The sequence below is a fragment of the Saccharomyces kudriavzevii genome (assembly GCF_947243775.1).
Source record: "Saccharomyces kudriavzevii IFO 1802 strain IFO1802 genome assembly, chromosome: 15".
NCBI lineage: Eukaryota > Fungi > Ascomycota > Saccharomycetes > Saccharomycetales > Saccharomycetaceae > Saccharomyces > Saccharomyces kudriavzevii.
The window spans coordinates 815,859-838,567 of record NC_079286.1 but is presented as its reverse complement, the minus strand read 5'-3'; the positions used below and the strand labels follow the sequence as shown (position 1 = coordinate 838,567).

The window sequence follows — 22,709 nt, the reverse complement described above, 5'->3', positions numbered from 1 at the left end:
CCGCTATAAAAGAGACTTTATAAAATACCGGTTTATCCTTCCGAGAATGTACAACTGTAACTGGTATCTAATGGGGTGTTTAAGCTTATGCTTTAGGATCAAATGATATCAATTTATATATATGTATATATTTTCACCGGGAATGTTAACGTTACAAATTGCAGTCAGAAACCGAAAAAACAAGGCAAGTTGAAGAGACTTCATCACTGATAAAGGCTTTTATTTTTTTAGGTGCTATTGTAGATAGACAATTTCAGGTGCCCCGAAAATAATCTAATCTTCATCGTTCAGATGTTTTTCTGCATCGGATTGCTGACTGCCTTCGCTGGAGACGAATTATCGGTTGTTTTAGAAGGGTCCGTCATATGGTTAACCAAAATTTTATGCATCTTGAACATATCAGTACGTTTACCAAATATCAACTCCAGTTTTTCGTCGCACAATATTTCTTTCCTGTTCTTCGGGTTCTGCAAATCGTGCTCTTTGATATATGCCCAAACTTGTCGTACAACATCGGTTCTTGTTAATCGGGGTTCCCCCAGTAAATTCGCTAATGATTTTGACAATATAACTTGTCGTGTTGAGATAGGCGACTTGTTAACTGTAGTTTTTGTCCTCAAGTCATCAGCATCCTTGATTCCATCACCATTCTTCTCCTCTTCTTCCTCCGTTGATGGTTTGTTTATACTTACTTCCTTTGTGAGTTTCATCGCCAAAGTAGCATTTTCCCTTAGTACATCTTCAAGAGATCTTTTCAAAGACGGCCCTCCTTTTACAAGTTGCAAATGCATTCTAATTAACTCATTAATGGGTTTGCTTTGTGACTCCAAGTCAATCGCAAACGCTTCTTTTAAAGCCATCCTAACTTTTTTTGTCGTTACCGTTTTCAAATCCATATCAGAGAGAACGATATCAATCATTATAGCATATTGGTCTAACTCAGCCATGATTTATCAAAAAGAAAACTGCTAGCGAACGCCTAGACACCTGTGAAGTTGACACCTATTTCGATACAATCTTTGTTTATGCAAATCAGCGAAAAAATACTTCGAGATGTAAAACGGAATTTTGATATTTTTCTAATTTACAGTTTTATTTAAAAATAATTCAGATGTAAGGATACATACGTATGAGGTTATGCTATAGCTCCAAAAGGATTACCGGGTTGTTTGAGAAACACGCAGAAGTAAACAACACCTTTACTCTCATAAAGCATTCTTCAAATTTCTTTTTTGTTGTTTTTCATTCTTTTTGACCAACCGTTTCCTCTCCGCCCTATTCAATGTTCTTGGGTCAATCAATTCATTGTCCGTCCCTTTTACTTTATCATCTACTTCAACTAGCCATTGATCATCTAACTTCTTATTTGCACCTTTGTAACCCCATTTTGGAACCCATTCGCCAGATGCTTCATCATAAACCATCTTACCTGCTCTCTCCTTTGGTTTGATACCCTTCTTAGCTGCAAACTTCTGCCATTTGGTCATAGCTTTAACCTTCGGTAATGGTTTTTCTCTTGGTAGCTCGGTGGTGGCATTAGGAAGCTGCAGTAACGTCATTACAGAACTTTGTCCGCTAGTCCCACCTGCAGACTCCGTTGTTGACTTCATAGGTAAAGATAATAGCTGATTGATCAGTAGCTGAACATTGTCACGAGTAAGGCTCTTTATTTTTTCTTCACGCTTAGCATTCGAAGAGTCTAAATCATTTTTATCCAAAATGTTGCTGTCGAAAGCTGCCAAGTTACCCAAGTCATATACAACTGGGATAGGTTTTTCAACAGTCACTGGTAAATTCTTGTAATCTTCTGCTGACATCGAAAGTGGCAAATACGTATGTGCTATCTGGATGTGTAGCTCAGATAACGATATGAATGTTAATGGAAAAGCGCTCTCTTGCCATTTAACACACATTATGTCAAAGGCTCATCTCATCGCCTGAAAAAATTTTTATGCGCAGGGTGATCGCGAAGCGGATAAGGAAAAAGTATCTATCCCGACATTAGAAAGCAGATGAGGTGCCACTAATAAATATTAAAACTGCGCACTCTCCAGATTCTGGAGATTACAGATCTCACTTCCATGCGCGGTAATATGCGCCGGCTATTAGGGTGTTCGCCGTTAATGAAGCCCCCACAATGCATTCAGCTCGCGCATATCACACATGACTTTGATTTGATTTCACTTTATTAATTAAAAAAAATACATAAGTTCAATGTAATTGAAAATACAACACATCAAAGTATAAACCTAGATATATAGAACCAGAAGAATGTTACAAAAAAGAAAATTCAATTGGACTTACGGATTTCTTAATATCTTCTTTGTGGTCTTTGAGTTGGGTTTCTTTCTTGAATGTAAGTACCTGGAACAATGTGTTCTGGCAAGTTCAAGTACTCTCTCAAGTATTCAACACCTTCTTCAGTTAAGGTGTAGTAGTAGTATTGCCATGAGAATTGAGTCTTGACATAGCCCTTGGAAGTCAAGGATTGCAAAGCCTTGATGACATACAAGTTCTTGGTGTCAATTTCTTCGTGTTTGGCTTGGTTGAAATCTTTCTTAGCGACAACAACACCTTCTGTATAAAGAGAAAACATTTTGGGAAAGAAATGAAGCTTACATTTCCCCAGTAACATTTAAATTTGTTAGTAAAAAACTTATTCAGACGAACTCGTGGCTACGCGGGTATGAGGATCAAGGGGGTTTTCCGCCAACAATCGCAGTGCTATAATCTTCTGAACTAAACTCATTTCTCCCAATATTAACACGCCGGGCGTCTCCAAGGAACTCCACATTGTGTTATATTTCAAATGATGTAGTCTGCAAGGTTCTGGAAGGAAAAAACTTAACTCGCTAGCACCTTTCTAAAGAAAAAAACTGTGGCTTTCACTGGATATACATGGGCGTACATGTGTGTGCATATGCGCAACCCTGTCATTTCACATATGTATAACTAATCTCGATCTTGATTTTCCCTGTATCTCCATAGTTTCTATAAATTTTATTCTAAAACATACCTTGGAATAAGTATTGGTGGATCTTGTTTCTGTCTTGCTTTGGCATCAACATCTTGGCTACTTGGTTTGTACTGTTCTTGCTAAACTTTGCTTCTCGACCTTCCTAACCCAGCCTAAAAGTCCCAACTTCAAAATTGATGCTTAATCTAACCTGCATGCCGTTAATTGATTGTTTTGCAAATTAGGCGTGAGCTACCAGATACACTCTCTCCTACCGACCACGTCCCGTACCATTCTCGCCCCCATACCAGAAGCACTGTGGGTAAGGATGCAAGGGAGCTGAAGGGAATTCAAACGCACGCGCACAAACGGAAAGATGCACAACTTGAAAAATGTTACAAATACTTTTCTAGAATCCACGAAAAAAAAACATTACAAAACACCCAAACAGTATCAATATGTTCTGGTGCAGGAATGTAAAAACAGTAAAAACTTTTAATGTCGATTAAATGTTGCCTTTAACATAGCCTATCGGGGAATCTTTAAGGAAAGAGTGTTTGCACTAGAAGCATCGGGAGGAAGGGATAGCGTTAGCACAAATCACTATTCTAGGAATTTTTTTGCTTCGGCAGATGCCTCTTCAACTGTTTGGCAGAGATCAAATTGTTGTACACTATGATAATGACAATGTCATAACCGATGACCGACATGAGCGAGCTATTTTAGGGTCTTGGGTGAGAAGGATTGCAGCCACATTCAAAACTTTGATGAACATGCGAATACAACGCATAACGCTTACACACTGGTTTCTGTTGGTAATATGGGTCACTAGTCTATGGAAATATACTGGTCATTATAGACAGTTGTATGCTAGATCAGCCGTTTTCGCAACGCTATGCACAAACATTCTTCTATTTGGCATATCCGATCTACTGGCACAAAGCATAGCTTGCTTTTACTCTTATGACGTGGATCCTATATCACAAATACTCAACGAAGCCTTCCATCATGCTCAAGACAGCCCTGATATAGAAAATGATGGGGGCTATGAAAGCGATGAACTATCCATCTTCAACGATTTCACCTCAGAACATAGTTCCTACGCAGAGAACGACGAAAATCCTGAGCTTGATACGTCACCAGTAAATTTCAAGACAGACACATTTGACTTCTTCAGATGGGGGTGTTTCATGTTCTGGGGGTTTTTCATATCATTTTTCCAAGCTCCTTGGTATAAATTCTTGAATTTCTTCTACACTGAAGATCCTACAGTGGTACAGGTTTTCGAGAGGGTGCTTTCTGACCAACTGCTCTATTCGCCTGTATCTCTTTATTATTTCTTCATGTTTTCGAATTATGTGATGGAAAGAGGTGATAAGAACACCTTTAGTAAGAAAATTCGAAGACTATACATATCGACGCTTGGTTGCAATTACCTGGTATGGCCAATGATGCAATTCATTAATTTTCTGGTGATGCCAAGAGATTTTCAAGCGCCATTCAGCTCTTCTGTCGGGGTTGTGTGGAACTGCTTTCTTTCAATGAGAAATGCATCTAGATAGTAGCATTGCTTTACTATAGAAAATAGTATTTATACACATCTATACATAAATAACTTTTGCTTTAAACGTCTGTTAGTTTCTCTTGTTCTTGTATTAGTAGTTTATACTTTTTACTACTCTTTTTCTTCTTCAACCAACCTTTTGTCGATGGCGGTATATACAGTTGAGCGTAATAATTTAGTATCACCCATACAATGATAAATATGGTGAACTTACTGGATACAGGGGTCAATTGTAATTTCTCACCAAAGTACGATTCCGGATTCAGAGTCATTAATAACATACTCACAAAAATAGAGGCCACAATATCTACGATGAATTCAAAATTCTTTGACATTGGTTCTCTGTATGGTGGCCCAACGGATAGGACTATAGCAGTCAGAATATATTGGAAGTTCGAGACAAAGAATAAAACAGTATTATCTGAAGACTGCACCGCATCGTCACCCCCAACGATGGGTTTGATGTACCAACTCATCTTTTGCACGATTAACCATGGAATTAATTGGAATAAGAAAACTAAAAGTACACTGACCAAAAGGGGAACCAAGATCTTAGGCGAAACTAGGTTGGCTGATGGCCTCTTTTTAGCTATCTTTTCATAGGATTTGGACCAAGACATGCAAATTGCGATTGGAACAATTAATAACAAATCAATGTACAAGAATTGGAAATCCCCCAGATTAGAACCACGACTGTAGAGTATAGTAATAGTAATGAATTGTATGGCTGAATACAAACTCATGTATTGAAAGCATGCAAAAGATGTGACTAACGCAGCACGACCTTCTCTGATGACATCAAGTACGCAGCTAATATTGAATATCTTTGAAGTGAACGGAGCGGCAACCGACGCTTCCGCTTCTGAGAGAGAAATACCCACATCTGCTGCCTTCAAAGCACCGCAATCATTTGCACCGTCACCACAGAAACCAACCGTATAATCCAGTTTCTGCAATTGTATCATTAGTTCATGTTTTTCATCGGGTGACATTCTTGCATATATGGATGAATTCAACAAAATTTCGTTTAAATACGATTCAGGTATCTCATTTTCATCTCTGAACAGTAATCTAAAAACGTCACCACTAACTGCGAGAGTATAATCATTTCCATACAGACTCTCGACATTATTGCCCACACTAACAGGCTTCAGAGTCTTCGTATCCAAAATGTTGTCAGGTTCATTGACATCTCTCCATATTATTATAGTCTCGCCAGGTAAAGGTGTATCATTAATAGATGGAACATAAACACGGGAGCATTGTATCAGACCTGCCTCTCTACCTACAGAAATAGCAGTAAGTATGTTATCACCTGTACACATTATCGTCCTGATATTCGCATCTTCCAAATTTTTTAGAGTTTTTGAAGTTTCCTTCTTCAATTTATTTTGGAATATAATGAAACCTAAAAATTCCAAATTTGATTCAACATCTTCCCTAGATACTTTCTGAGAATATAACCAGGTTCTTTTTGGTAAGGTTTTCCCAGCACATGCAATGACTCTATAGCCATTATGAGTGTAGCCACGTAGTACTTCTTCGAAATCGGCCGGTAAAGTTGATTTATTACATATTTCAGAAATCACTTCTGGCGCACCTTTAGTAAACGACCAATATACATCTTCATTATTTGTTTTAACAATAACGCTCATGCGCCTCAATTCAGACAAAAATTCAAAGCTTCTCACAACCCCCAGAAAATTATTAGGATCATTATCAGTAAACGTATTTTCCGGATTATTACCATCGGGGTGAACTACCGCAGGAATAATATCGGAATTTTCTGGAAAAATATCTCCTTCATGTCTTTCGTCATATAACGAATGAAATGTGTGCTTTTGGAAGTCCTCTTCAAATGACCAGCCGGTAAATTGAAACATTTTGAAGTCTAACGGATCACCAAGTAGCTTCCCGTCGACGGACCTCAATGAATGACATGTTAATAGTGACATGAAAAAGTTCCTGGATTTAAAATCTAGCGGAGAACTACAATCGTTTAAGGAAAACTTGGGAAATACTTGGCGAACATCGCTCAATAATTGCCCGAACTTCTGACCTCCTACTCCAGCTGCATGCGATATTTGGATCCCTAACACGTCTAGTCCATCTTCTGTAAGTGTCCCAGTTTTGTCAAAACACATAACATCGATTTTGCCACCAATGTTAAGCCTTGTTGGAGAAATACAAAATATCCCTTTTTCCTTCAATCTGCTTAAAGCAAAATTCGTACCAATGGTTAAGGTGGCTGGCAGAGCTGGTGGCACTACTATTGTTATGATATCTAAAGCTCTTAATATCATTGTTCTCCTATCTAAACCAAGTTTAACAAACTGAATGCAGCTAATGCAAAAACCAAAAATGGCAATGAGGGACATGAAGCCAATATATTTGAAGGAATCCCTATAAAATTTGAAGCCAGTCGGTTTAGGAAATACCATGGAACGAACCAAAGAACCCTTTGTTGTTGAAAATCCTGTTCTTACAACCATTGCTAAAGCAGCAGTTTGTCCTGGGGCAATCCTAGCTCTTATTATATTCGTACCATTATACAAAAAGGATTTGGAAACGAAACTCGATATCTGAGTACTTTGGAAGTCATCACACAATTGATACATTGTCTCCTGTGTGGCGGAGAATTTCGAAACGGGCACAGATTCACCTGTTAGCATGGACTCGTTGACTATACAATCGCTGGATAAAAGAATTGAATCACAAGGCAAAATTGTTATATTTGGATCTGATACTTCATATACATCCCCTGGCACCAATTCGGATGAGCTGATGCTTGTCCAGAATTTATCTCTTAAGACACGAACATCACAATGGAAGTGCGACATTTCAGCCAGATTCCTGGATATCTTCTTCTGTTCATTCAATGAATCAAAAATAGACAGCACAGAAATCAAAAAAATACATGCGGCGTAGTAATAGTATTCGTCTATTCCCCACAGCACTATGGAAAACACTTGAAAGACGTAAAACGGATGCAACACTTCGTTAAATAGAACTTCTGAAGTAGTCTTCATCCTTAAATTGATTTGGTTTTTACCAAATGCGAGTTCTCTATCTTCTTGTACACCCTTAGTCAGCCCATTCGACATAGTACTTAAATCCACCCAATCAGGGTCTGTCCAATTATTGTTAGTCTTAAACAGGTCATCGAGCGGCGAATATATGAACTTGATATATCTGTATTCAAAGGTAATTAAGATGGGTATATTCGGATTGACTTCATTGGCATGATGGTGACTAAAAGACATATAATTGTTTTCGTCTAGCGGATTAGAGTAGTTTTCAAAAGGTAGCACTGTGCTTATTGGTCTATTATACCACTGTCTATCAATCGGTTGTATGGTAAATTCGCCAAATTCATTTTCTATCACAACCCATTCTGCCTTAGCTAGGGGTACCTTTACGCCGTAAAATCGCACCCTCAGATGGGGAAGCCATCGCATGAAAAGGTAGACTAAACCAAAAGACAATAGACAGCATAGGTTGTAAATAATGTGCCAGAATTTGGAGGTTTCGTAAGCGGCGATACCAATCACCAAGTCCTCTTCCGCAATGTAAAACCTTTGATAATGTAGGTCAGGCACATACTGAGGATAAAATTTTTCATGGTAATCAGGTTTCAAATATTCGCTATGTTGATTATGAACGTCATCATGACCAGAAACACTTCCCCTGTTGTTTTCGCTTGAAGATCGCCTACTATTCGAGGATTCTAAGGAATGTGTGGAGGATCTGTCTTCCAAGATTTCATCCGTTTGACTTTCTAATTCAATGGGAATCCTTTCTCTAGTGGTATATCTCGATAAACTGGAAGACGAATGCGTGGTGGAATGATAAACGGATCCAGCGTCGGGATTTTCCGCTGATATCTGCGGAGCTCTTGAACCAGAGCGGCCCCTTCTACTGAAGGACCTATAAGATTTTGCATTTGAGATGGATGAACCTCTGGAAAAACTTCGCATGGAAGAGCGTCTGGAGGATGGACCGGTACCATAGATTCTATCCTGTTCATAGGCAGGGGCGGCATCCCATACTGTATCATAGTCTGTATTCTCTAATGTAGAAGCACCTTCAGCGTTAGATATTTGTTCTTGAGTAAAAAATCGAAAATGAGAGGGGTTTCTAGAAGAGCTTCTTGATTGTCCAGCCGAGGATAGCACTAGAGGGTCTGATTCAGTCAACCGGCGACCTCTTTGCTCGAGGTTTCCCAGGTTTTCCGACAAACGCGGACTCAGAAGGTTGCTTGATTGAAAAGAATGTGGGTGGTGGAATGATACGATGGAGCTTGGCACAGCTTCGAATGTTGCGCCTGCATACGGCTCTGAATTGTTCTGGTCCAAGACCATGGCCGAAGTCAACGTCGTTGCCGTAGAAGTGGTCGCTGTAGAAGAGAAGGAAGCCCTCGGGTTTCTTCGATCCCTATCGATCCTTTGACCATTAGAATTTGTATCTGAGGAAGGAATATCCATCATTGAAACATATATATGCAAGGTTATTCGTTGGTTTCCAGTTCTTTTTCCTATTTCAAAATTATCTCAACTAACTACTGTGATATGTTTAATTAAGGGAAATTTCACAGTTCTAGCAATTCCAACCGTATGGTCTTATTGTCCTCTCTTGCCCTTTTTTCCTTTTTTCCTTTTTTTTTTAAGCACTATTCTTTTTCTTGCTTTCCAGTTTTTTCATTTCCTACTTCCTTTCTACCCATACCTCCCCCTTTTGGACGCGGCTGCGTTAGTTATATAAATATACAAACGAGAAAGTACTACAAGTTCATCCAACGATGGTCCAGGTGTTTTAATTGTTGATTATGCGACACTTTTTCTGTCTCATACCTCTTTGTTCTAGAATAGAATAAGGATACGATTTACAATTGTTGTGTAGGCTTATACGAGTGCTGGAACGCAACATCCCATTGAAAAAAAAAGAGACGCAAAATTGAACGGGAGCTCAATATTTCTATTGCGTATATTCTGGTGGATATGTTCTATCGTTATTAGTTAACCATAGTGCCTTTATAGACAAATGGTTGCGTGGACGTTCCCTTGGCGTCAAACAAAAATAGCCGCCGTAGAATCGACGTTTGCTCGTTACCCGTTTTTCGTTTTCCGTTTTTAATGATTTGAATTTTTGAAAATCGCGTTTTGAAGACCAATATCAACAAAGTGATTAACGAAACGGGGCCATCCGAGATGGTTTACTGGAAATCAAGAGGTGAAGCAGTTTCCGGAGTTTGAATAAACAAAAGAAGTTATAGAAAGCAGTAATTACGCTGTTTTTCACTTATCTCATCTCGCGGGTTACTTGTTCTGCTGCTTTGTCTAGATCGTGACTCTGTTATTTTCACGGTTCAACTGATAATTTGCCATGAACATACCACAGCGCCAATTTAGCAACGAGGAAGTTAATCGCTGCTATTTGAGATGGCAACATTTGAGAAATGAGCACGGGATGAATGCCCCAAGTGTACCAGAGTTTATTTATCTGACTAAAGTGCTGCAATTTGCTGCCAAACAACGACAAGAATTACAAATGCAACGTCAGCAGCAAGGCATCTCAGTATCTCAGCAAAACATAGCGTCAAATTCTTCAGATCAACCTGAATTGCTCAATAATACTTCTTCGCACATTTCTGCTTCCGCTTCTCCAAATTTAACTTCGAATATGCATATGAATGGCAATGAGGCTTTCAACAGTACTACACATCAGACACCCATCATGCACGCACAGATGCCACTGAATGGTAGTGGTAATAATAACAACATACCACCTCAGCGACAATCCTCGGTTGGTTCATTAAATGCAACAAAGTTTTCACCACGGACAGGGAATAAAGCGGAAAATGTTGTAGAGAGATCCGATAACTCTATCCATGATGGATATAACCTTAATACAGCCGAATCGCACCATCAAAATCAATCGCCGCAGGATCATAATATGCAGGACTTAAACGCGATTGCAGGCTCGCAGATAAATTCCCCGATACCTCAGCAGGCACAATTCCAACAAGCACAACAAGTACAACAAGTACAACAAGTACAACAAGCACAACAAGCACAACAAGTACAACAAGCACAACAAGCACAACAAGTACAACAAGCACAACAAGCACAACAAGCACAACAAGCACAACAAGCACAACAAGCACAACAAGCACAACAAGCACAACAAGCACAACAAGCGCAACAAGCGCAACAAGCGCAACAAGCGCACCAGGCCCAACAAGCTCAAGCACGGCCACAACAGGGGAGAAGATTACCCATGACAATGTTTACTGCCGAGCAATCGGAGCTGCTAAAGGCTCAAATCACATCTTTGAAATGCTTAGTGAACAGAAAAACTATTCCACTCGAGTTTCAAGCCGTCATTCAAAAATCCATCAATCACCCCCCTGATTTCAAAAGAATGCTGTTATCTTTGAGTGAGTTTGCTAAAAAGAGGCAGCCTGTAGGTCAAATCAACCAGATAACCCATGGCAAGAGCAATGACACGCAGCAGTCCGCTGTCAACTACGAACGTAATGACGCAAACCCTGACCAACACGTGTCTGGAGTGGCAAAAAATGCACATATGGAAAATAAGGATGAAGGCGTTGTCTCTGCTTCATCTGTGGGCCCCTCTCATAAACATGATGTAACTAGCGTACTCGATAAAAATGTGAAAAGCGTAAGCGGTACTCCAATGATGCAAACTGATTCGAAGAAAGAAGAAAACGAGACCATGCCAAAAGAACCTAAAACCATTTCCAGTAGCAATAAACCCCCAAAACCACAGAAGCCTGTTCCTTTGAATGTTCTGCTAGAACAGTATAAAGAAGGTATAAAAGTGGTAGATATAGATGACCCTGACATGATGGTGGATTCCTTCACGGCACCTAATATCTTTCATAATAGCATTGATTATCAGACATTATTGGCTAATTCTGACCATACGAAATTTACGATTGAGCCTGGTGTTCTTCCTGTTGGTATTGATACACACACTGCTACTGATATCTACCAGACTTTAATAGCGCTAAACCTTGATACTACGGTGAATGACTGTTTGGATAAGCTATTGGATGATGATTGTGCGGAACCATTAAAAGAAAATGCACTCTATGATTATTATGCATTACAATTGTTACCGCTGCAAAAAGCCGTAAGAGGTCATGTGTTGCAATTTGAATGGCATCAAAATTCTTTACTGACTAATACTCATCCAAATTTTCTTTCTAAAATAAGAAATGTCAACGTGCAAGACGCATTGCTAACGAATCAACTATATAAGAGCCATGAATTACTAAGATTGGAAAGGAAAAAGATTGAAGCAGCCACAAAATTGAAACTGATGAATAGATCTGCTATTAATCAATATAATAAAAGACAAGATAAAAAGAATAAAAGGTTGAAGTTTGGTCATAGATTTATCGCCACTCACGCTAATTTAGAAAGAGACGAACAAAAAAGAGCTGAAAGAAAGGCTAAAGAACGTTTACAGGCGTTGAAGGCAAATGATGAAGAAGCATACATAAAGTTATTAGACCAAACTAAAGATACAAGAATTACACATTTATTGAGGCAAACGAACGCATTTTTAGATTCCTTAACAAGAGCAGTGAAGGATCAACAAAAATATACTAAAGAAATGATTGATTCTCATATAAAGGAAACATCGGAAGAGGTGGAGGACTTATCTATGGTGCCCAAGATGAAAGATGAAGAGTACGATGAGGACGATGATGCTCTCAATGCCGATTACTACAATGTTGCACATAGAATTAAGGAAGATATTAAAAAGCAACCTTCAGTCTTGGTTGGTGGTACACTAAAGGACTACCAAATCAAAGGTTTACAATGGATGGTTTCACTTTTCAATAACCATTTGAATGGTATATTAGCAGACGAAATGGGACTCGGTAAGACTATCCAAACCATTTCGTTACTCACGTATTTATATGAAATGAAGAATATTCGTGGACCATATCTGGTTATTGTTCCTTTATCTACATTGTCGAACTGGAGCAGCGAATTTGCCAAATGGGCTCCATCTTTAAGAGCTATATCTTTCAAAGGTTCGCCAAATGAAAGAAAGGCTAAACAAGCCCTGATTAGAGCGGGCGAATTTGATGTAGTTTTGACAACTTTCGAATATATTATCAAGGAAAGAGCCCTACTATCTAAGGTTAAGTGGGTTCATATGATTATTGACGAAGGACACAGAATGAAAAATGCACAATCCAAACTTTCCTTGACTTTGAACACACATTACCACGCAGATTATAGATTAATTTTGACTGGTACACCTTTACAGAATAATCTACCGGAATTGTGGGCTTTACTAAATTTTGTACTACCAAAAATTTTCAACTCCGTGAAATCCTTCGATGAATGGTTCAATACTCCCTTTGCCAATACCGGTGGACAAGATAAAATTGAACTGAGTGAAGAAGAAACGCTTCTGGTGATCAGAAGATTGCATAAAGTCTTGAGGCCCTTCTTATTGCGTCGTTTAAAAAAAGATGTGGAAAAAGAATTACCGGATAAAGTCGAAAAAGTAGTGAAGTGTAAGATGAGTGCTTTGCAACAAATCATGTATCAACAGATGTTGAAATATCGTCGCCTTTTCATCGGCGATCAAAACAACAAGAAAATGGTTGGCCTAAGAGGCTTCAATAATCAAATTATGCAATTGAAGAAAATTTGTAACCACCCTTTTGTTTTCGAAGAAGTTGAAGATCAAATCAATCCTACAAGGGAAACAAATGATGACATATGGCGTGTAGCCGGCAAATTTGAACTGTTGGATAGAATCTTGCCTAAGCTTAAAGTAACAGGACATAGGGTTTTGATTTTTTTTCAAATGACCCAAATTATGGACATCATGGAAGATTTCTTGAGGTACATCAATATCAAGTATTTAAGACTGGATGGACATACGAAATCTGATGAGCGTAGCGAATTGTTACGCCTATTTAACGCACCGGGTTCGGAATATCTGTGTTTTATCCTGTCTACAAGAGCAGGTGGTCTTGGTTTAAACTTGCAAACTGCAGATACTGTCATTATTTTTGATACTGATTGGAATCCACATCAAGATTTGCAAGCGCAGGATAGGGCCCATAGAATAGGTCAAAAAAACGAAGTCAGAATTTTAAGGTTGATCACAACGAACTCTGTAGAGGAAGTCATTCTAGAGAGAGCTTATAAGAAGTTAGATATAGATGGTAAAGTCATTCAAGCGGGCAAATTTGACAATAAATCTACATCAGAGGAACAAGAAGCTTTACTTAGATCTTTGTTGGACGCTGAAGAAGAACGTAGAAAGAAAAGAGAATCTGGTGTTGAAGAAGAAGAGGAGTTGAAAGATTCGGAGATTAATGAACTGCTTGCTAGAAACGATGATGAAATGGTTGTCCTTGCCAAAATGGACGAAGATAGATCAAAGAAGGAGAAAGAATTAGGAGTGAAGAGCCGTCTTCTGGAAAAAAGTGAATTGCCTGATATTTACAGTAGAGATATTGGTGCTGAACTTAAGCGTGAAGAATCAGAAAAGTCTGCAGTTTACAATGGAAGGGGCGCAAGAGAACGTAAGACGGCAACTTATAACGATAATGTGTCTGAGGAACAATGGTTAAGACAATTTGAAGTTAGCGATGATGAAAAAAGTAACAAGAGAGCAAGGAAACAAAAATTAAAAAACGAAGACCAAAGTGAGACAGCTGATGAGGATCTTGATATTAAGGGCGATTACGTTGATGTTGAGAATGGGGAAGCCAAAAATAGTCATGATTCAATCGAAGATCACGTGAGTACAGATCTGATCATGAACGATGATGACGTTTCATTGAAAAAGAGGAAAGCCGGCAGACCGCGTGGAAGACCTAAGAAGGTCAAGCTTGAACCTTCTGAAAACTCTGATCCGCCAGCACTTGAATCAAGCCCCGTTACTGGCGATAATTCGCCAAGTGAGGGCTTTATGGACATTTCAAAACTGCACACTGCAGGCAAAACATCTGTTAAATCTGCAAGAACGTCAGCTAGAGGCCGTGGAAGAGGTCGGGGCCGTGGACGAGGACGTGGGCGTGGTCGCGGAAGACCGCCAAAAGCAAGAAATGGCCTTGATTATGTTCGTACATCTGCTGTGACCAGTCCTATTGATATTAGAGAGAAAGTTGCTAAGGAAGCTCGAAAATTATATGATTTTGCTCTTAATTATGAAAATGAAGCTGGAAGGAAACTTTCCGACATTTTTTTGGTTAAACCTTCTAAAGTACTATATCCCGATTATTATTTGATCATAAAGTACCCTGTTGCTTTTGAGAACATCATTACAAACATTGAATTGCTTGCTTATAGCTCCCTCAAAGAGACCCTTCAAGATTTTCATTTAATATTCTCCAATGCCAGAATATACAACACTGAGGGTTCAATAGTGTATGAAGACTCTTTGGAATTGGAAGAAGTTGTCATTAAAAAATACCATGAAATAATAGATGACGAAACACCAGTCACCTTTACTGAATTTGATGAACAGTTCGCCACTAATCCTCTGATCTTACCTCCTATGGTATCTTCAGGCATGGCAGAAGCTCCTACAGATGAAGCGGATTCGAGCATGGCAGAAACAAGTATATAGCCATTTTTCTATTAGTATAAATATTTATTGGTTTTATGTAAATAATAAACATAACCGGCTTTTTTTATCCGTCCTTCTCAACTCATTATTAAAAAAGAAGTTCCCGTAGCTGCTTTAAATTCATTCTGTTATTTATCGTCGAAATTATAATTATTTTACAACACCTTAATTGATAGGGCATGTGTATGAGTTCATGCCAACAAAAAAGTTGCCATACCAAAATATAAATTTTGAATTTCACAAAATCAACTTCCCCTTCCACTCTTCGAAGAGAAAGTTCTTTGATTAATAAACCAATGTATGAACAGAATATTTTATGATTGCAGAGAATATTAGAAATTCCAGAATGGCTAAAGCAGTAATGTATAAGAGTGTACCAAAGCCCTTCCTTTCAATCCAGGATTTCCCAAAAAAGTTATTGAAAAGTTCACAGTATCTTTCGTACCTTACTTTTTTCGTATCCTGAAGCCGTGCATTTAATGGAAACAAGTGTGCAAGGATTGATAGTGTGACAAGATCAATGAATGGAAGGATATAAAGCAAAGGTAATGAGTGATATTCGCAACTTCATTTAGTATTGTCGATTCCCATGTCCTCGAGGAGAAATTCTAGCATATTCCATATGCCTAATATTACTACAAGATTAACACTTACACTAACATTAATATTCAAGTAATAGGTCTTTAATTCCAGACTGCACCAACCCTACGAACAGGTCTTTTGCGAATGCATTCTGCAACAAATACTATGTCAATGTAGCATATAGAATGTGCACTTTAATGTACAATCTGAACATTTCTCACTTTTACTATAGTTGCGTGTATGGATGCCAAAAGCATATACCTAGTATTTGTTTCATGACGAAGAATTATAAACCGATGTTTGATCAGTGAGCGTAAGTTACGTTAAAAAAACTGCTAACTAGACATCATCCCTGAGTTTATATATAACGATGAGTCGTTACATTGAACTTGTTTTAAATTGCTAAATTTACCAGTATTTTTGGAATATTCAATATGACCTATCGACGTGTGTTTTATATACCTCTTTTATGTACAGAATGAGAAAGGCCTACTTTTTTTCTTGATTGGTATCGTTGAAAATAATCAACTATCCATCAATTACTACTACAGCTGGTTAATATATTCATACACGTAACTAGAAGATTATCATATACGGTGTTAAGAAGATGAGGCAGACAATCAAATCAGTAAAATAAGATTCAGGACACTCATCGAATTTAGTGGAAGCTGAAGCGCAAGGATCGATATACAATAGTATCAATGAATAACGACACATATAATGAAGGAAGAAATATGAAAAAGATCATGTAAAATTTTCGATTCCCTTTCGTGGATTCCTAAGTCCATGAGGAAAACTTCTAGTATATTCTGTATACATAGTATTGTTAACCTTATCAAATTGAATTTCCAACAATTGTCACAAGATTTTACCGGACAATACTGTTTCAGGTGTGTTTGGTAGAAAAGTGACAGATAACGTATTTAAAAATATCGATTTCAGTCCTTCGAATAAAATGAAATCTACTATATTATCAGGGCACATGGCGCAGTTGGTAGCGCGCTTCCCTTGCAAGGAAGAGGTCATCGGTTCGATTCCGGTTGCGTCCATATATTTTTATTCATTCACACCAAATTGGTTTTTATCTATTGCATAAATATAAATACCTATTCAAACCACTATTCTAGGTCTCTATGTCTTTCAGTTGCTTCTCAAATTCATCAAAAGTTATTGAACTTTTGTTACCTTCGTATCTTATTACTTCAATGAAATAACTTTCAAAATTATTCATTACTTCACTGATATTACCCCAGTAACCTGCTTTCTCAATTAAATTAACAAATGTATCTTCTTTATTCCAGTGTTGTTCAGGCATAACATCAGGCAGAAATGTCGCACTACATGTGGCGCCTGTCTTTGGATGCTTGAAATGCAGTTCAATACCGTGCTTTCCGAGTTCCCAATCCATGATGTCGCCGCTTGGACTATCACCACCTTGAAAGATAGTTTTGAAGCGGCCCAAGATATTGCAACTACATTTCAAATCCTTCAATTCCTTCTTTTGAATTGGCGAAAACCTCCTATCTTCTAAAGCAGCAATCAAAGAATACTTTTCGATACCAAGTGTAATTGGCATTTTTGCAAATGTACCGATGCATCCTCTAAGTATATAATTATCTTTGTTCGTGTTTTCTTTATGAAACTTACTTGACCTTTTCTTCCAAGTTATAAACAAGGAGGTTTTCTCATGGTTGTCTACTTTGGAATTGGGGTATAACTTCCTTGCTATTTCTTCTATAGAAAGAGGGATTGTCTTCCCCGGATTTAAATGAGAATAAAGTTGATAAAATGCGTAAAACGCATATGGTGATGAACCTTTGGCAACCTCTATTGACATCTTTGAGAAACTAGAATCCTCTAACTTCTATCTGGTGTCCTCAAGAATCGAGTATCCGCTTCAGTGAAGGATATACGTTTGGTGCTCTTTTTAATTTCTCCTTTGTTGGCTATAGTGGCATGTGCTATCCCTTGAAAAAAGGCCGTTGTTCGAGCCTCGCGAGGTGTGTATTTTTTAGAAAAAGTTGACACGTACAATCTAAAGAGCTTGAAGAACATATATCTTCGCGGTCATTTTCAGCAGTAAAAATCTAGCAAATAGCAGAAGATAAGAGCCTGATAGCAAATGCTATTTCTTCATATAATCAAATTCCTTTTAGGTCTTTTTATTGTTAATTCGGTGAAGGCGCAAAACTTTTACGATTCCGATCCACACGTAATAGAACTAACACCAAAAAGCTTCGACAAAGCGATCCATAACACAAATTATACATCTCTGGTGGAATTCTACGCTCCATGGTGTGGTCACTGTAAGCAACTGTCAAACACATTCCGCAAAGCAGCAAAAAAATTGGATGGTGTGGTGCAAGTTGCAGCTGTAAACTGTGACCTGAGCAAAAACAAGGCTTTGTGCGCTAAATACGGCGTGGAAGGGTTCCCTACATTGATGGTTTTTAGACCTCCGAAACTAGACCTTTCGAAGCCAACGGCAGACGCTAAAAACAGCATCAAAATTCATGCTAATGAAGTATACTCGGGCGCAAGGTCACTCGCACCTATTGTCGATTTTGCCCTTTCAAGAGTAAGGTCATACGTTAAAAAGTTTGTCCGTATAGATTCACTTAGCTCTCTGCTGGAGAAATCTCCCAGACTTTCGGTAGTCTTATTCTCTAAACAAGACAAAATTTCACCGGTTTATAAGAGTATTGCCCTTGATTGGTTGGGTAAGTTTCAATTTTACTCCATATCAAACAAGAAACTCAAGAAACTAACTGATACGCGTTCATCAGACAAAAAAATCCCGAAGATTCTTAGATATGTGCAAGAGATAATCCCTGAACAGGTACAAAGCGACAAGAGTAAACTTGTTGTTTTCGATGCATCGAAAGATGAATTTTGGGAGTACAGTGGAAGCGCAGTCAATAAGGAAGGTGTTTCGAAATTTATCCGAGATACTTTCGGTATTTCGCCCAGTGAAGGTCCTTTTAGTAGACGCTCTGAATACGTTGGTTTTTTAAAAACTGGTAAGAAGCCAAGTGGGAGGAAACATTCCTCGCCAAGAAAAAATGTCGTAAAGCATGACGAGCTATAATTTTGTATTCTAGTGTTCACATTCATTTAAATACAGATATACGCATATGTGTAGTGCATTGACTCTTAGTGTAGATGTTAGCTCTGTTACCACTCACTTTTCCTTATTTGGGCGGTTAAATAGTAAAAACCAACTTCTTACCCGCTTTGAAAATTTTCATGCGATGAGCTAGCCGTAAGGAGAATGAAGATAGATGAGCAGATATTTTAATTTAGAATTAAAGAGAATAGCAAAAAAGCCAGAAAGGGCGAGACAAAGTCCTAGAAGGCTGAAAATGTCATATTACTTTAAAAATTTGAAGCCGGATTTAAATTCTGATGTTGAAGAAGACGAAGAGAACTTATTGGGGAAGATATTGGCAGACAGGAATAAACAAGAGGTCGAACAACAAGAATCAAGCGACGATGACTTGAAAACCTTGTCTTTTAGTTCTTTGAAGAAAGCCGAGACACTGATGGACGAAGAAGATTTGAAGGATAACAAGCCGGTTCACAAAAAGCAGATTGCAACTACATACAAGGAAGAAAGTTTTGACGAGGACGAGAGTGAGGACAAATCAGAAGAAGAGACTGGATTTTTCGAAGAAGATAGTGGAGATGAAAATAATTATAACCAAAAGGCATCAAAAAAAAGGAGCAAACATGCGCCAACAGAACAGTCATCCAAGAAAAGGGCATCACGAGTGAGAGATATCCCAGGGCTGGAAATACCGAGAAATAAAAGGTCAAATCTTTATCAGGACATAAGATTTGATAAATCCACCGGTAAAGCCATCGATACGTCCGTCATAAGAAAGCGTTACCAGTTTCTGGACGAATATAGAGAAGGGGAAATTGAAGAGCTTCAAAAACTATTAAAAGATAGGAAATTCTTATCTAAAATTGACGCAGAAGATCGTGAAGAAATGGAACAAAAGTTGAAAAGTATGAAATCAAGACTGCAATCAATGAAAAATAAAGATCTGGAACGTAACATCCTTAAGGACTACGAAAATGACCTGAATAAGGATAATAGCACGAGGTACCACTTGAAAGAGTCTGAGAAACGTAAAGTGGTACAGAAATGGAAGTTTGATCATATGAAGACTAAACAGCGTGAAAAGGTCATGGAAAGGAAAAGGAAGAAGAGATTGGGTAAGGAATTCAAACAATTTGAATTTCACAATCCTAGATAAGGTGTTTCAAACGAAGAAATGCACATTTAAATAGTATTTAGAGAAAAATCAAAGAAAACACACATAAATTTATAAAAAGTAGCATTCGATCGCAGAAAAAGAGGAACGGTAAGGAAAGAAGGAAGAAAATAATATGAATCAAAGGGCGAAAACAAAAAGTTGAAATACAGGAAACTGTTTTATATACAGGATATATTCGTTATATGCCTTGTACCCTTTGCTCCCTTCTTGCTCATTTCTTGGACTTGACATCGGCACCGCCTTTAGCTAGCCATTCGGCAATGGAACCAGGATAGATACCCGTGTTCTCGTACCCATAAGATCTAGCCAGTTCTTCGGCAGTCTTGGCTCGAACACCTTTTGCACAAAGAAAAATCAACTCTTTGTCCTGGAGAGGTTTGTCGAATTTAAAAACCTTGTGAAACTCCTTTTCGGGCAATCCAAGAGCACCGGGGGCACTATTCACTGGAATATTTATTGTTGTTGGCATTTCGTAATCTTTCACTTCCTTGGGTTCCCTCACGTCGACCAATAGTTTTTTATCATTGGGGTGTTCCACTAGATTCTTGACCTGTTCAAAAGTATAGATCTTTGGAGCCTTCGTTGTGAACGTCCTCAAGATTAATGAAGACGAGCTTGCTGAGATTGTTCTCGAAAGGATACCTGTACTATTTCTAAACATCACTGATCTTTTTCTTCTGCTTTGTTTTAATTTGTTGGGCGCTATCGCTATTTTATTCGATGCAGATTAGGTTTTGCATTTTTTTTATACTCTCTTGATTCTTTGCGGCGCCAGCACAATCAATGCAATATACAGATATTATAAACCGTGCACATAGCACAATACTTTATTTGCTTAGAAGATACAGACAATACGTAGAAAACTCTGCTTAGTGTATATATATATTTAAAGATCAAATTTGTCACCCCCATGAGCGACCCAATCGTTCATAGAGCCAGGATAAAGTGAAGTCTTCGAATACCCATGAGAGTAGGCAACTTTTTGAGCTTCACCTCCGCGTCTACCAGAAGCACAGTAAAAAATTAGCTCATTCGAAGTGTCAGGTTTTGGAATGCCAATTTGTTTCTCAAATTCTAACGAATCTAAGGCAAACGCCTCGGGGTGCGATCTATATGGCACATTAATGGAACCAGGGATATGAACAATCGAGTACTCTGATGGCTCTCTGACATCTACCAAAACGACGTTAGGATCGTGTCTCTTCACGATTCTTTTCATGTCTTCGAATCTATAGGAGGGAATATCTGAAGCATTATCACTTTTACTCTCGGTTCCATTCCAAGCATTCAAAACAGCCTTCCACATTGTTACAACTTCTTTATTGACTAACAACGAAGAGGGAGAAGTCAGTTGAAGATGGGTGTTTTACTTGAAGTCAAGCTTCTTTTATACACTTTCAAGTTTTCCCCTGACTTTCTTCTCCCGCGATTAACAGTACCCCACAAAAAAAATACTGATGAAAAGTTATCAGACTTGACTTATACCACCCTAGCATGAATAGCAAGCCATTTGTTATCGAAAAATTACAAAATGTTTCAGAGCTATCTCATATCGAAACTCTCAAGAGATTTTACTGATACAATGGAGGAAGGGAAGGCAATCCTAGTCATCATCACTTCGTGCGACCTTCAGAAGAAGCAACGCAAAACCTCAGTGTTAATTCCTTTTTGAAAAGTATTCGCTAATTCTATACCAAGAATATGCTGTATATGGTCAAGCAGACGTTCCTCTTGTGCGATAGAACGGACCTCAGGGCAACGCTTAATATGCTGAATGATCCTTAAAATACAACGCGCAAGGAAATAAATCGCCATACCTGACAACCATCTTGCTGGTTTCCATATTCGGCACATCCCGTCTATGTGCTAACAAAACTAATTTTACATCGTACAGAAACACCGTCCACTTGGAGCTAGACACCTGCTTGCCCAGTATGGTTCTGATACTATTATTATCTATAATTCCATCGATACTTATTACTTTATGCAGGCGTATTGGCCCATTGAGGCATTGATACATGGCCAGTAATAGCACCTTTGGCTCTTTCTTTTTCTCGATCTGAAAATAGTAGTTGAAGTCTATATTTTTTTGAAGGATCCTTAGAATATTCTCTTCATCGAATAGTTGTTCAAGACTCACTTGAGGCTTCATAAATTTGCCATTCAAAACGCTTACTTTTGCAGTTCCCTGATTAATTGTGGAGGGCCCTCCAGGCTGATAGGTGAAGTTTTGACCTCGCAGTGAATTTTTCCTTTTCCGTAAAAGCTGTTGAAAGGAGTCGTAATGTCTTTGCAGACTAATGAGCATGGGTTCGATTTGCTGTATATCAAAACTCAGATCCTCCAAAAGGTGTTGCATTTGGTTTTCCATCATCATCAATCTCTTCTTATAACCCAATATTATTTCATCTTTTTTGAGAACTTCATCTTGTGACGAATTTACTACTCCATTGTAGTCAACACGTATCTCATCAAACACTGAAGGTTGCATGGCCTCCTTGTTATTTAGTTTATACTTTTTCATCGCTTATATCTAGCAGAACTTGGCATAGTTTACTGCTATTTTAGATATTAGGGCCATCTCTCGCATATTATCAATATCTTCCTCGTAAAAATACCGCGTCATTCCAATCTTGTATGAAAAATCTATCGAAAAGAATAAACTGAAAAAAAATAAAGAATCCTCGTAATA

General features: G+C 38.3%; 12 protein-coding genes and 1 non-coding gene across 13 annotated transcripts; 5 read left to right on the top strand and 8 right to left on the bottom strand.

Annotated features, from left to right (window-relative positions):
- Nucleotides 1-287: 287 nt before the first annotated feature.
- On the bottom strand, nt 288-947 carry UAF30 (Uaf30p; the record flags this gene model as incomplete). Its single annotated transcript, XM_056231469.1, has 1 exon — nt 288-947. One exon carries the CDS (start codon nt 945-947, stop codon nt 288-290), a length of 660 nt encoding a protein of 219 aa, XP_056085285.1.
- A 258-nt stretch (nt 948-1,205) lies between these two features.
- Nucleotides 1,206-1,817, bottom strand: RRS1 (ribosome biogenesis protein RRS1; the record flags this gene model as incomplete). The annotated part of the gene is made up of 1 exon (XM_056231468.1): nt 1,206-1,817. The coding sequence occupies one exon, from the start codon at nt 1,815-1,817 to the stop codon at nt 1,206-1,208; it is 612 nt and encodes a 203-aa protein (XP_056085284.1).
- Nucleotides 1,818-2,311: 494 nt separating this feature from the next.
- On the bottom strand, nt 2,312-3,068 carry RPS10A (40S ribosomal protein eS10; the record flags this gene model as incomplete). Its single annotated transcript, XM_056231467.1, has 2 exons — nt 2,312-2,577; nt 3,017-3,068. 2 exons carry the CDS (start codon nt 3,066-3,068, stop codon nt 2,312-2,314), a joined length of 318 nt encoding a protein of 105 aa, XP_056085283.1.
- Nucleotides 3,069-3,588: 520 nt separating this feature from the next.
- SKDI15G4290 (uncharacterized protein) lies at nt 3,589-4,518 on the top strand (the record flags this gene model as incomplete). Its single annotated transcript, XM_056231466.1, has 1 exon — nt 3,589-4,518. The coding sequence occupies one exon, from the start codon at nt 3,589-3,591 to the stop codon at nt 4,516-4,518; it is 930 nt and encodes a 309-aa protein (XP_056085282.1).
- A 61-nt stretch (nt 4,519-4,579) lies between these two features.
- On the bottom strand, nt 4,580-9,004 carry YPK9 (putative acid anhydride hydrolase; the record flags this gene model as incomplete). Its single annotated transcript, XM_056231465.1, has 1 exon — nt 4,580-9,004. The coding sequence occupies one exon, from the start codon at nt 9,002-9,004 to the stop codon at nt 4,580-4,582; it is 4,425 nt and encodes a 1,474-aa protein (XP_056085281.1).
- Nucleotides 9,005-9,902: 898 nt separating this feature from the next.
- Nucleotides 9,903-15,152, top strand: SNF2 (SWI/SNF catalytic subunit SNF2; the record flags this gene model as incomplete). The annotated part of the gene is made up of 1 exon (XM_056231464.1): nt 9,903-15,152. One exon carries the CDS (start codon nt 9,903-9,905, stop codon nt 15,150-15,152), a length of 5,250 nt encoding a protein of 1,749 aa, XP_056085280.1.
- A 1,558-nt stretch (nt 15,153-16,710) lies between these two features.
- Nucleotides 16,711-16,783, top strand: Skdi_15.trna18A. The gene has a single exon. It is a non-coding gene; the product is annotated as a tRNA-Ala (tRNA).
- A 74-nt stretch (nt 16,784-16,857) lies between these two features.
- SKDI15G4260 (uncharacterized protein) lies at nt 16,858-17,571 on the bottom strand (the record flags this gene model as incomplete). Its single annotated transcript, XM_056231463.1, has 1 exon — nt 16,858-17,571. One exon carries the CDS (start codon nt 17,569-17,571, stop codon nt 16,858-16,860), a length of 714 nt encoding a protein of 237 aa, XP_056085279.1.
- A 285-nt stretch (nt 17,572-17,856) lies between these two features.
- On the top strand, nt 17,857-18,822 carry MPD1 (protein disulfide isomerase MPD1; the record flags this gene model as incomplete). Its single annotated transcript, XM_056231462.1, has 1 exon — nt 17,857-18,822. The coding sequence occupies one exon, from the start codon at nt 17,857-17,859 to the stop codon at nt 18,820-18,822; it is 966 nt and encodes a 321-aa protein (XP_056085278.1).
- Nucleotides 18,823-19,096: 274 nt separating this feature from the next.
- Nucleotides 19,097-19,996, top strand: RRP36 (rRNA-processing protein RRP36; the record flags this gene model as incomplete). The annotated part of the gene is made up of 1 exon (XM_056231461.1): nt 19,097-19,996. The coding sequence occupies one exon, from the start codon at nt 19,097-19,099 to the stop codon at nt 19,994-19,996; it is 900 nt and encodes a 299-aa protein (XP_056085277.1).
- A 232-nt stretch (nt 19,997-20,228) lies between these two features.
- Nucleotides 20,229-20,678, bottom strand: RDL2 (thiosulfate sulfurtransferase RDL2; the record flags this gene model as incomplete). Its single annotated transcript, XM_056231460.1, has 1 exon — nt 20,229-20,678. One exon carries the CDS (start codon nt 20,676-20,678, stop codon nt 20,229-20,231), a length of 450 nt encoding a protein of 149 aa, XP_056085276.1.
- A 225-nt stretch (nt 20,679-20,903) lies between these two features.
- RDL1 (thiosulfate sulfurtransferase RDL1) lies at nt 20,904-21,323 on the bottom strand (the record flags this gene model as incomplete). The annotated part of the gene is made up of 1 exon (XM_056231458.1): nt 20,904-21,323. The coding sequence occupies one exon, from the start codon at nt 21,321-21,323 to the stop codon at nt 20,904-20,906; it is 420 nt and encodes a 139-aa protein (XP_056085275.1).
- Nucleotides 21,324-21,779: 456 nt separating this feature from the next.
- Nucleotides 21,780-22,541, bottom strand: HUA2 (Hua2p; the record flags this gene model as incomplete). The annotated part of the gene is made up of 1 exon (XM_056231457.1): nt 21,780-22,541. The coding sequence occupies one exon, from the start codon at nt 22,539-22,541 to the stop codon at nt 21,780-21,782; it is 762 nt and encodes a 253-aa protein (XP_056085274.1).
- Between the last annotated feature and the right edge of the window lie 168 nt (nt 22,542-22,709).